At 43.9% G+C, this 12,194-nt stretch overlaps 1 protein-coding gene across 1 annotated transcript in view; it reads left to right on the forward strand.

The window, feature by feature from the left end:
- Positions 1-9,787: 9,787 nt before the first annotated feature.
- Positions 9,788-12,194, forward strand: part of wnt6b (wingless-type MMTV integration site family, member 6b) — a 73,701-nt gene continuing 71,294 nt past the window's right edge. The window contains exon 1 of the mRNA XM_089002288.1: positions 9,788-9,855. Coding sequence (XP_088858414.1) covers positions 9,788-9,855 — 68 coding nt within the window. The remainder of the gene's footprint in view (positions 9,856-12,194) is intronic.

Genomic DNA, 12,194 nt, shown 5'->3' on the forward strand with positions numbered 1-12,194 from the left:
CTGAAGAATGAATAACTCTGTCTTTGTGTTGTCATATTATTATTATTATTATTATTTTTTTTTCCCAAGATGCGTGAACACGCAGCGGCTCGCCTCTCCCGGCAAATTGCCGTTTTCATGTTTATTATGTTTGTTAAAGTCATTATAAGTGCCTTGCACGCTGGGTCCGAGAGGACAGTAATTTCGTCTGTGCTGTATGTCATGCATATTAGCATATTTGACAATAAAGCTGACTTTGACTTTGATTTTTTTCCCCCTCCGCCGTTGCAGAGTTATTGCATCACAAAACGCCACCATTCCAATACCCGCGGCAGTTTTGAACGATATGTTAGATATGAGATTACGTTCCGATCCGTTCAAGACTACTCGCCTGACCATTGTTTGGTCCGTCCGTTGCGACTTTTGCGCCAATTTTGATCAATCGTTTCCTTCATGTGATGTATATCTTGCCTTCCTGAAAAACATTACAGCTGTTTTTCATTGTTCCTTCACAGATTTTCATCTATCACGGGGGTCCTGGTCCCCACTCACCGAGAAAAGCGAGGGATTGCGTACTATACAAGGGGTCTAAGCATTGACCCCTGAGGAACCCCACATCATAGCCATTGGCTGGGATTCAAAACTTTGTCTAATTTAATGTGTCTAATTTGAGCAGTTACATCAAGTCACGTCAGATACATTTCATAATCACTTTTGATCATAATCGCCCATGAATTGGACTCGACATTAGTATTGTTTTCCTCTCCCCCCGTTATATAGAAAGCAACAAGGCACAGTAAAGAGAAAAAGAGTGCAGCGGAATTACAATCCAGAGATACAGTAGGTGGTGCGTTTTGGCTGACAGTAGGGATCCATTTCACGCCCAAATGAAAGCAAAGTAATGGGGGGGAGCGGGTGAGGGAGAGGGTTGTCAAGCATGTGTGCGATAGGTGTGGTAGGACATGGGTTCGGCTGTGTTAGAATTTGCCGTAGGAGGGAGGGGGACACCCCACTCCAACGCAACCATGCAGCACATTATTGCTGGTTGTTATTTATCCTGATGATTTCTGTCCGGACATATCGGATGATATTGTTTGTATATCTCCTTATTACAAATCGTACATTTCCAACATGTACTGGACCCCTGAGCTTTGCTCCCTTTGTCATGGTTAGTGTGAGAAATGATGGAGAGAACCCCAGAGGAGAATGAAAGAGGATGACTCCCTCCTTAGAGATGATCGGGCGTGCGATACGCGCACCAGGGTGTTCCGAGTTGAAATTCGAGTGAGGCGGTATGCAACCACCTCAACATGTAAGTTGCCGTTTGGGCGACTTGTTTTGCTTTGATTCACAAGGTTAAAATCTAGATGATTGACGTTAGCAGTTAGCACAGTCACTTGATAACAAGCGGCAGGTTTCCAGCTTGCGATCGATTCTTGAAAAAAGAAGCAAAATATAGCGATGATAACCAACATGGAACTTCTGAAGAATTCAAACCGAAGGTAGTAGTACATCTAGACTGAACAAAAGGGGTCTTAGCATTGACCCCTGAGGAACCCGACATCATAGCTTTCTTATGTACAGACTGAACAAAAGGAGTCTAAGCATTGACCCCCGAGGAACCCCATGTCAAAGGGTACTACATACACTGAACTAAAGGGGTTTTACCATAGACCAGCGAGGGACCCTATGTCAAAGCTGTACTATGTACAGACTGAACGAAAGGGGTTTAAGCATTGACCCCTGAGGAACCCTACGTCAAAGCTGTACTATATACAGACTGAACAGAAGGGGTCATTGGCTCAGTCACACATTGATCTTTCAAGTTGGACCTGAACCATTTTAGTACTGTTCCTTGTCATCCTACTCAAGTTTCCAATCCGTTTAATGGTCTTCTAAGATCAAATGTGTCAATCGCTGCCCTGAGGTCCAATCAGACCTGCATCGATCGTCAAGTTCCCTAAGTCCAACTTCTGTCCAAGATGTGAATTTATCAAGGGGAAGTTTAGAGATTAATTTAGAATTTGCTGACAAGGAGAGAACCTTGCATTCCGCTTTTTAGAAGCGTCTCGACTGCTGCTACAGTGTCCATTTAATTCGGAAATGTCACGCCGTGAGTAACGGGAGTAATTGGAAAGTAGGCAAGTGAACCGTACGCTCTTGGGGGAAAAGAAAGCAAAGTGGTTTTGGACATTCCTTCCAAAATCAAGAACCAGCGGGTCCACCTGCTCGCCACAGGGAATCCTAAGGAGCAAGTTGCACATTTGTGGTCAGGCTCTGGCTTTATACGGTAGCAGGTCATTTATTTCCTTTTCAGGTTGACTTTGGCCTGACGGATGTACGGCGCAGGTGGCCAAAGTACCATATCTTCCATACTAAAAGATTCACTGCATTATGAGGCGTATTTTTGATGAATGGCTCAGTTTGTTTATTTGTTTGTTTGTTTGTTTTTGGGGGGGGGGGTGCACTGCATTATAAGACGTGATGTACAATGCATCCACTAGATAAAGCTATGCTCGAGGAAATGGATTGGATTACCCTTTATTAGTCTCACAGCGGAAACATTTACAGTTCAAAGCAGCAATGTTATGGAAGGAAGAGAAAAAGAAAGGAATAAGTACAAAAACAAAATACAGGACCTGCAGCAAAGGCAGCCACTCTTGTGGCGCAATCTTGAAGACCAAACAAAAAAACCCTAAATAACAAATATGGCACAACCCAAAAGACACAGACAGTCATTAGATCTTAAACACTTTCTGCTCCCTTTTTGTATGAAGTAGTCCTAGATGAAAGAGAAGACGACCTTTTCACCAGTCATTTTCACCAGTGGATCAGGGACGTCAAACGTCTGCCAATGTTTTTCCCTTCCACAAGGGGGCAGCATTTGCCTTTTGTCCATGTTAGTGCTTTGTTAGAGCTTCAGCTGTTGTTAAAGCGCTATATTAATCAATATGTAGCTATTGTGTTTTGTACAGCTGCCCCCATTTCCAGCTCAGATAACCCCAGACCCATGCAACTTAGGAATTAACTTTTTTTCTGATGAAAGAAAAGAGTAGGGTCTTTTACGCTGCATTGAATGTTTATGGAGTCCTAAAACCCAATATTCTGTGTCTCCTGGAATTTGAGTGATAATGACAAAAACCCTGGCACTGGAGTGGACACATTTTTTAACATCGTCTGGCAGTGAATGAGTTCACGGATCCACCACCAGCTGTTCTCCAAGCACAATTAGAGCATTGTGACTCATTCGGAAAGACCCTCTTCACCCAAAGACCCACTGGACCCCGAAGGTTTGCGTAAATGACAGGAAACCGGCTTGTCAAATCGCATCCAGTTGCATAATGCGACTTGTTGCATCCACGTACGATTGTGACCTGGTCCAGAGGTAAGCGGATTTGTCATTTCTTGATCTTCATAGCAGAAATTCAAAAATTATTTTTTTAATGGCATTGGATTGTATACATGATGTACTCTGTGGATCTTCTGGACGTACGCTTGATGATGGCCATCTGGTTCGGGCTCGTGTCATGTCTCCACCCAGCAGGCAACTGAAGCCGTGAGCCAAGACCCCAGGCCTTAACACCCTGCTGGACTTTGAAATCAGATCTTTATTGTCCGGGAAGCCTCGGCCAAATATGGAGAAAAAAAATCAAGCCTCCCTTACAAAACACACTCGTCCAACAGCGAAGGAAATCACGAGTGAGTAGCGGCCTGAAGACACATCAAAACAAAGTTTTGTTTGCGGATTTTAGTTCCAACTGAGACTGAACATCGATTGTTTAAAGGACAACCGACGTCACTTTTTTGTTTTTTAACTGACACGAGAAAAACGTTTTATAGCATCTAAAATACCCAAAACACGCAGTATGATATTTTTAGTCAAATGCAAAACACCAATAAAAATGACTTAAAGTGTCCAAAATCTGCAAAAAATTGAGCTGCGAATTGGGCATTTTCAGAAAGTCCCGCCCTCAGTTCGTGACGTCACGCCAAGACGTCTTGCATTGCTAGTGAATCAAAACAATGGCTTCAGATTTGGAGAATATGCTTTCTTGTTACACATCCAGTTATGAATATGATTCAAATAGTTCTGACGAGGAAAGCATACATGTTTGCAATCGATTAAATAATTTAGTTTTGCCATTTTGAAGCAACATTGGGGGAAAATCTCTCACCCAAAAAAAAGAGACACAAAATGGTGACCTCCTGTGGCCCCCTCCGTTTCCATAGGCTGATAAATTCCTTATATGGCGCTTGGATGCCCTTTTCTGGCTTCCGGGCGGCTTTTGGGTGCAACACAAGGTCCCCAGACCAAACAGGTACAGCAAAATACATTGACGTGATGAGGGACCGCTACAATGCGTCTTTTTTATGGTCAAGGGTGGTCCTTTAGTGACGTCACGTCCGGACTCGTCACCAACTCAAAAACAAGACTTCCTGAATATTCAGCGCAAGTCTTAAAACGTAAAATATACCTACAGTGGTACCTCAGTTCTCGAACGCCTCACAGTTCGAACAAATCGGTGTTCGAACAAAATATTCAAGATATTCTTGCTTCAGCGTTCGAACATCACTCAGTGTTCGAACGCCAATACGACGCGTACGCGAGGGTGGGGAGCTGAGCAGCGCACGGGTGTATCACTCTCTACGTGACCAACTGTTGTCGCGTGCGGGCGTGCAACGTCTGCATTGTGTTGCCTGCTTAACACTACGAGGACTCCACTTTCTCAGCGGCTTTCAAAACTCTGAAGTACACTTTTGAGTCAGGGTGTAGACCAAAGCAGGCTTCTGATTGGCCGTAGGTGCAGAGTATGCAAATTGCCAAACGAATGTTCGAAGACGCAAAAAATTATGACACATAATGTTTGTTAAATCCTCTCGCAAATTGCCAAACGAACGTTCTTTTGGCAATTTGCATACTCTGCACCGGCAGCCAATCAGAAGCATGCTTCGGACTACACCCTGACTCAAAAGTTTACTTCAGAGTTTTGAAACCCGCTGAGAAAGTGGAGTCAACGTGGCTTGTAGCGATTTGTTACCCGCTTGTATGCCAAAAAGCAAATGGCACACAAGGGTGCAAAATGACGCAATCCTGGAAGATGACATAAATTTACGGGATGCAGTGATAATACCTCGGACCGGATACACTCGCGCACAACGAAGAAAGAGTCCAGGTACGGTGGCGAGTTGAGTCAATCATCCGGCATTGGCGAGGTGATTGCGAGCCGTATAAATGCCCCGTGTCTGTGATTAGAGAATTGACAGCAGGTGGAGAACGGCCGGGAGAGGCAGCCCCGCCCCCCCCTCCCCAGCTGTCAACTCGCAAGTGACAGGAGCAAAGAGGTGGTTTCGGTGTTTGAAAAAAATCGCTTTTCGAACAGGGTCCTGGAACGAATTATGGTCGAGAACCGAGGTATAATTGTATATGCGGTGGAATCTTTGTAAAATACGCTCAGTAGAAGTCATTTGAAGCCATTTTACAAAATTATGGACACAACTTGTCCGGAGACGTCAGCTGTTAAAGGACAATCGACGCCTCCGACAAGTTGTATCCATAATTTGTAAAATCACTTCAAATGACTTCTACTGAGCGTATTTTACAAAGATACCACAGCATATAGCTATATTTTACATGTAAGACTCGCACTGAATATTCAGGAAGCCTTGTTTTCGAGTTGATGACGATGCCTGATGTGACATTTTGGGTACTTTGTTTGGTCTGAAAACTTTTGTGTTGATCCGTGTTGATGGCGAAATTAGAAGGAAAAAACATAAATAATGCGATGGTGAATCATTGTGTGTTGCACCAAGACTACTATTTGAGACACAAATTCCCAGCAGACAAATCAGCCCGTTTCCAATGGAGCTTGGGCACTATCTTGTGCATTTTCTGGACCTAAAAGCTAGCAACCTAAAGGTCCTTTTAGGACCTAAAAGCTAGCAACCACTCATTTGACGACAATGAGGTTAAAATCTTAGCGAAAGAACATAGATGGTTTGAAAGGGGGGTAAAAGAAGCGATTCTTATAAAACAACAAAATCCTTCTTTAAAGGTCTGGTGGGGTGAGGTTCAATTTGGATTGTTCATACAATACTGCTTAGGCAAAACAGGTTAGGCAACATTCGTAATGCTGATGAGGTCATACCGGTGGGAGTGGGGGAAATAGGCCAGTCGTTAGTCAGGAATGTAGGAACAATCAGTGGTGCCACAGGGAGGGGTCCTCTGCTCCCCCCAACCTGAGAGTAGGGACCTATCATAGCTGTGTCCGGCACCGCCATGCCTGGACGTTAGGGATATATAAATAGGGCCGATACGACCAGTCAGACTTTAGTTCGCTGACGAAGCCTCTTGTATAGGAGACGAAACGTCCGAAACCTTCAAAATTGTACAGATGACGGCTGAAGAAACCTTCTCATCGATGGACCACTCCTGTACGACTGAGAGCTTACACAGACGCAAGATGGATAGGATCGCACAAAAGTCTTTTGGGAAACAAATTTTGAGGATCTTGAATTTTTTTGGTGATGACAACTTTTTCTTTCTTTGTTCACACAAAAACACACTTGGTGACAGTTTTTGGGATTGGTTTGCATGAGTTGGCGTTTCCGGAATTCCAAATGCATCAAGTAAATAGCTAAGATCAATACGATCGCACAAAAGTCTTTTGGGAAACAAATTTTGAGGGATCTTAAATTTTTGTTGTTGTGATGACAACTGTTTATTTCTTTGTCCACACAAAAACACGCGGTGACAGTTTTTGGGATGAACAAGTTGGCGTTTCCAGAATTCCAAAAGCATCTTGACAAGTAAAGATTGATAAGATCGCACAAAAGTCTTTTGGGAAACAAATTTCGAGGGATCTGGATTTTTTTTTGTTTTTGGGTGATGACAACTTTATATTTCTTTACTCTCACAAAAACATGCGGTGAAATTTTTTTGTATGCATGAGTTGCTGTTTCCGTAATTCCAAATGCATCAAGTACAGTGATCCCTTGGCTTACGAACTTAATTGGTTCCCAGACAGAGTATGTAAAACAGTGTGTATCCCAAAAATGAATTTCCCATAGGAAACCATTAAAATGAGAATAATCCGTTCCCAGGTCCCCATAAAACAAAATTTTCTACTTTCTAATTTTCTAAGCCTTAAAACTACACAAACTACCTTATTTTATGTATATTAAATGTGCTATTGTATTCGTCGTCGGCCTCCATCGGTCATGGCTGACAATGGATGACTGCCCCGGTGGACAGTGTGCCTGGGCGGTGTATTATGGAGAGCAGATTGTCGCCTATGCAGCTTGCTCCCCCTCTCCGCCACGCTGACTGGACCAAAGGTCTGCTGACTGGACCAAAGGTCAGCTTAGCTGATACAATTTTGGGGTCAGTATGGTCGCAGGAGCTGCTGGAAAGGTAGCGGAGTTCGCCACCAGACCGCCTTAGGTGCGCCATTACCGGATTGATTTCGGGTTTACTACCATAGGAGCTGCCGGAAAGGTGGCGGATCTCGCCACCAGACCGCCTTAGAGGCTCCGGAGACTCGTGGATGGCGGGGTCGTCTTTACACCCGTGTAGGTCAATAGGACCTACCCACTGTCAATTGCTATTGTATTATAATTAAATAAATAACCTCTACTGTATAATAAAGTCATTTTATTTACATTTTTGATGGTCGTTAATGGCTTGATGGAATGGAGTGGCCGGTTTCGTCAGCATTAAACACTTGATGAGGAACGTAACCTTCTTTCACCATCTTTAGGAATGATCTCTGGTAGGTGCTTTTTCTGGGATAATTTTATCTAGTCAACATCAATTGTGTTCTGTTTAGCTGGGTTGATAGCTTTTTGCATCAAATGTACAGATGGCTTGTGCGGGTTGTTTGTGGAGCCTGATTGATGGGATATTTTAACTTTGCAGTCTACACCCTGCCTTTGAACTGTCAAAGTTGAATCTCTCACTGTCATCTGCCTGTCTCTTTAATGTTTAAGCCACCTCCCCTCACTGCTGCGTTGTTGACCAATCACGTGGCTTTAATCGAAGACTTGGGGTGGGGAATAGAGGACAAAATAAGTCGGCAGCCATTTTCATTTTGGAGAACGGCTTCACTCTATTTCTATTTGTAAACCCTACCACCTCTCACTGCTGCGTTCTTGACCAATCACGTGGCTTTAACCGAAGACTGGAGGCGGGGAATAGAGGACAAAATAAGTCGGCAGCCATTTTCATTTTGGAGAACGGCTTCACTCTATTTCTATTTGTAAACCCTACCACCCCTCACTGCTGCGTTCTTGACCAATCACGTGGCTTTAACCGAAGACTGGGGCCGAGGAATAGAGGACAAAAACAGTTGGCTGCCATTTTGTTGTTAGAAGAAGGGCTTGTTCGCAAACGACACATCACTCATTGAGGCAGGTCCGTGTACTAAAAAAGTTCGTATGCCGTAAAGTTCATATGCCAAGGTAAAATTTTCATAAATTCAACGTTCGTAAATCGAAAAGTTCATAAGCCAATGGGTTCGTAAATCAAGGTATCACAGTAAATCGATAAGATCGCTAAAATCTCACAAAATGTCTCAGAAATGTTTGGGAAGCAAATTTTGAGGCATATACATTTTTTTTTTATGATGACAACTTTTTATTTCTTTGTGTTATGGAAAAATGTGAATAGGTGTGTTTTCCATGAACATTTACCAAGAAAAATTGTGACAATTGTCAAATTTGCAAATGTTGAAGCTCCATCCACTGTATACCCAATCACAGCCAATACAAAAACTGATAGTCACGCATAACCTATTTTAGTTGATGGCAGTCTGTCCAAGTGAGTACGGGGGGGGTTGCGCATTCTAACCTTCCACGGCGAAGCAGATCGACCACCCCCGCAGGCGCACTTCCAGGTGAGAGCAGTTTTTATCCCCGCACTTCACGTGTTCTTGCCCTCGACGAGGGCTGCGCAAACCCTCCCCCTCTCTACACACCCCACCCTTGCGCACCTCTCCCACACCTGCGATGACGTCATCCCATTCCAGCAGGCCCCCACCAAAAATATCCAAGTCTCATTGTCGCTGTGTTAACGTTGATCGTGTGTGTTTTGGCCTCCTACTTGACCCCCCCCCCCGCCCGTATTTCTTTAGGCGGATCTCCGCGCAGCTAATTGCGGCGTCTCGGCTCCCCTCTTCGGGTCTCTCTGCTCGCTCCACCACGCCTGGAGCGACGTCACACGAAGGTGCGAGAAGAAGACGGCTGCATTTTTCCGCCCTTCATCATCCAAAGAAAACACACTGACACACACCGTGGTCCTCCTCCTCCTCCTCTGCCCCCCCTCCCCCCGTCCTCCTCCTTTGCGACCTCCTGTGAGTCACTTCCAAAAACGCAAAAAGGACGAGCAGGCGCAAACGAACGGAACCACCGATCCACCCGCTCATCATCGGACGTCTTTTGGATTGATATTTTCTATTTGTTTTGGGGGGGCGGCGTTGGGGGTGATGTTTGATGAAGTCTGTTGGCGGTTCCGGAGAAGAATCAACGTTTGGGTCACGTTTTTGGGCTCGCTGCAACGGGGAATTTGGACCTGCATCGAACCGGGATCGACCATGGAGAGTTTGAGGGTCCCCTTGGACTTCGCCTCCGTCACCTCTTGATCGACTTCGCTGCGCATAATTAAGATGCGGCCGACAGGGGGGGAGCTGGATGAGGAACTTTGACTTGATTGACACTTAGCTGTACAACAAAAACAGGAGGAGAATTCATTTTTTTTGCTTGTTTTTTTTTACATTTCCCCCAAAATTAGCTGCAAGTCCCACAGTGCTCAATCATGTCTCGCCCCCAACTGGCTCTTTTCTTTATCTTGCTTTGCCCGGTGAACATCATCGGATTGTGGTGGTAAGTACACTAAGATTTTTGATCGCGTGATCTAGCGATCTATCTCTAGATTTATATATGTATCTATATATATATATCTATATGTATCTATATATATCTATATCTCTATCTATATACAGTCAAGTCTCGTTATATCAATATCAGTTGTATAGTACAGCATATTACTATACTATTTTCATTTCCCGGCAAATTTATAGTCTCTTATGTATAATTACAGTAAAGTCTCGTTATATCGATATCGGATATATCGATAGTCCCGGTTTTATCGATACTATTTCTATGCACGCACGGAGAAAATTACATGCAAATGGGGTCGGATATATCGATAGTCCCGGTTATATCGATATTTTTTCGGACTCCCTTGAATATCGATATAACGAGACTTTACTGTAGTTCCGTTTGGTACGATACCGGGTTATTACGATAATCTGGTTACAACGGTGCGCTTTTCATCTCCCACCAGCCATTTTGCTCTGCTTATATCGATACAAAAGCAGTTTAAGCTGAATCAATATTTGCTTAAGGGTTTCTATAAAGTACCACCATTAGAGATATCTGTATCGGTCACACCGTTGGTCACGTGACCAGCTTTCATGTCTTGCACAGTGTAGCACAGCTGCAATACCATCTGAAACATACTGTAGTCTTCTTATACAGTATACAATTGTTCAACACCAATTACAACCATGGGGAAACGTAAGAATTGTGACCTCGGGACAAAGTACAAGGCAATAGTGGCTGTCGAGGAGAATCCAACAAGGAGCAAATCCTCCATCGCGAAAGAGTTCGACGGGCCGCATAATACTTTATCAACGTAAGTAATGTAAACGTTGCAGTTTTTGTTTTCCATACATGTATTTAATTGTGTTGTATTCAGATATCTTTATCACTTGCAATAATCACTATTTTTCATACAGTATGTACATGCTGGAGTTCTCTCGTGTGTGTATAGAACTCTCTCTCTCTCTCTCTCTCTCTCTCTCTCTCTCTCTCTCTCTCTCTCTCTCTCTCTCTGTCTCTCTCTCTCTCTCTCTCTCTCTCTCTCTCTCTCTCTCTCTCTCTCTCTCTCTCTCTCTCTCTCTCTATATATATATATATATATATATATATCCATCCATCCATTTTCCGTAACGCTTATTCCTCATTAGGGTCGCGGGGGGTGCTGGAGCCTATCTGTCTTCGGGCACGAGGCGGAGTTTTTTTTGCAATCGCAGGGCACACACAGACGAACAACAGTCACTCTCACACCTAGGGACAATTAACACACGCGGGCCCAGGGAGAACATGCAAACTCCACACAGGGAGGCCAGACCGGGCCGCGAACCGGCGACCTCTGCACTGTGAAGCCGTTGTGCTAACCACTCAACTAACTATCAACAACTACTATACATACATATGTGTGTGGGTGTATATACAGTAAAGTCTCGTTATATCGATATCGGTTATAACGATAGTACCGCTTATTACGATATTATTTTCATTTCCCTTGCACATTTCTAGTCTTTTTATGTATAATTAGTACCGTTTAGTACGATACCCGGTTGTTACGATAATCCGGTTATTACGGTGCTCCTTTTCATCCCCCGCCGGCCATTTTTGTTGTTTACATCGATATATCCGTCGCGCCATTGGTCAACTTGGTCACATGTCTTGTTACGTGAGCAGCTCTCCCGAGCAGACGCCATTTTCAGACGGCAGCTCGTGTGTATCAGACGGCTGCTCGTGTGTCTTCAACAATGGACTGTTTTGGATGCCATCAGAGCAATTTCCAAAGCGTGGAGCACGGTGTCCGAAAACACCATCAAGAACTGCTTCCGTCACTGCAAATTTGAAAATCCAGGGTGCAGTGAGGAAACATCTGCAGCTAACGAAGAGGATGACGACAACATTCCTCTTGCAGTGTTGGCTGAAAAGCTAAAAGTCGCCGACATTGCATCGTATGTCGCAGTCGACAAAGACATTGCGACATTCCCAAACTCATCAGATGCGGATATCGCAGCGGAGGTCAAAGCCAAGTATGCCACAGTAGATTCCCGTGATGATGATGATGCTGATGACGATGAAGAAGAAGCGACTGAATGCACACCTTTTGCAACTTCGACAAAAGCGTTGCAAGGGGTTGCGGACACGCGATCTTTCTTTGAATCCGTAGAAAATGCATCCGGTTTTTTAGAAACGTTAAACAAGATGGAAGTGTTCATATTAAAATATAAAAATGGGAAGCAGAAGAAGATTGATGACTTTTTTAAATAGCTTACATACATACTAATTGCAGTGTTATGTACATGTACTGTTACATTAATGCAAGCGTTTTTTGCAACAATGTTTGTTGTTTTGTC

Source organism: Hippocampus bargibanti, linkage group LG08 (genome assembly GCF_051943395.1).
Source record: "Hippocampus bargibanti isolate YZ-2025 linkage group LG08, ASM5194339v1, whole genome shotgun sequence".
Lineage (NCBI taxonomy): Eukaryota > Metazoa > Chordata > Actinopteri > Syngnathiformes > Syngnathidae > Hippocampus > Hippocampus bargibanti.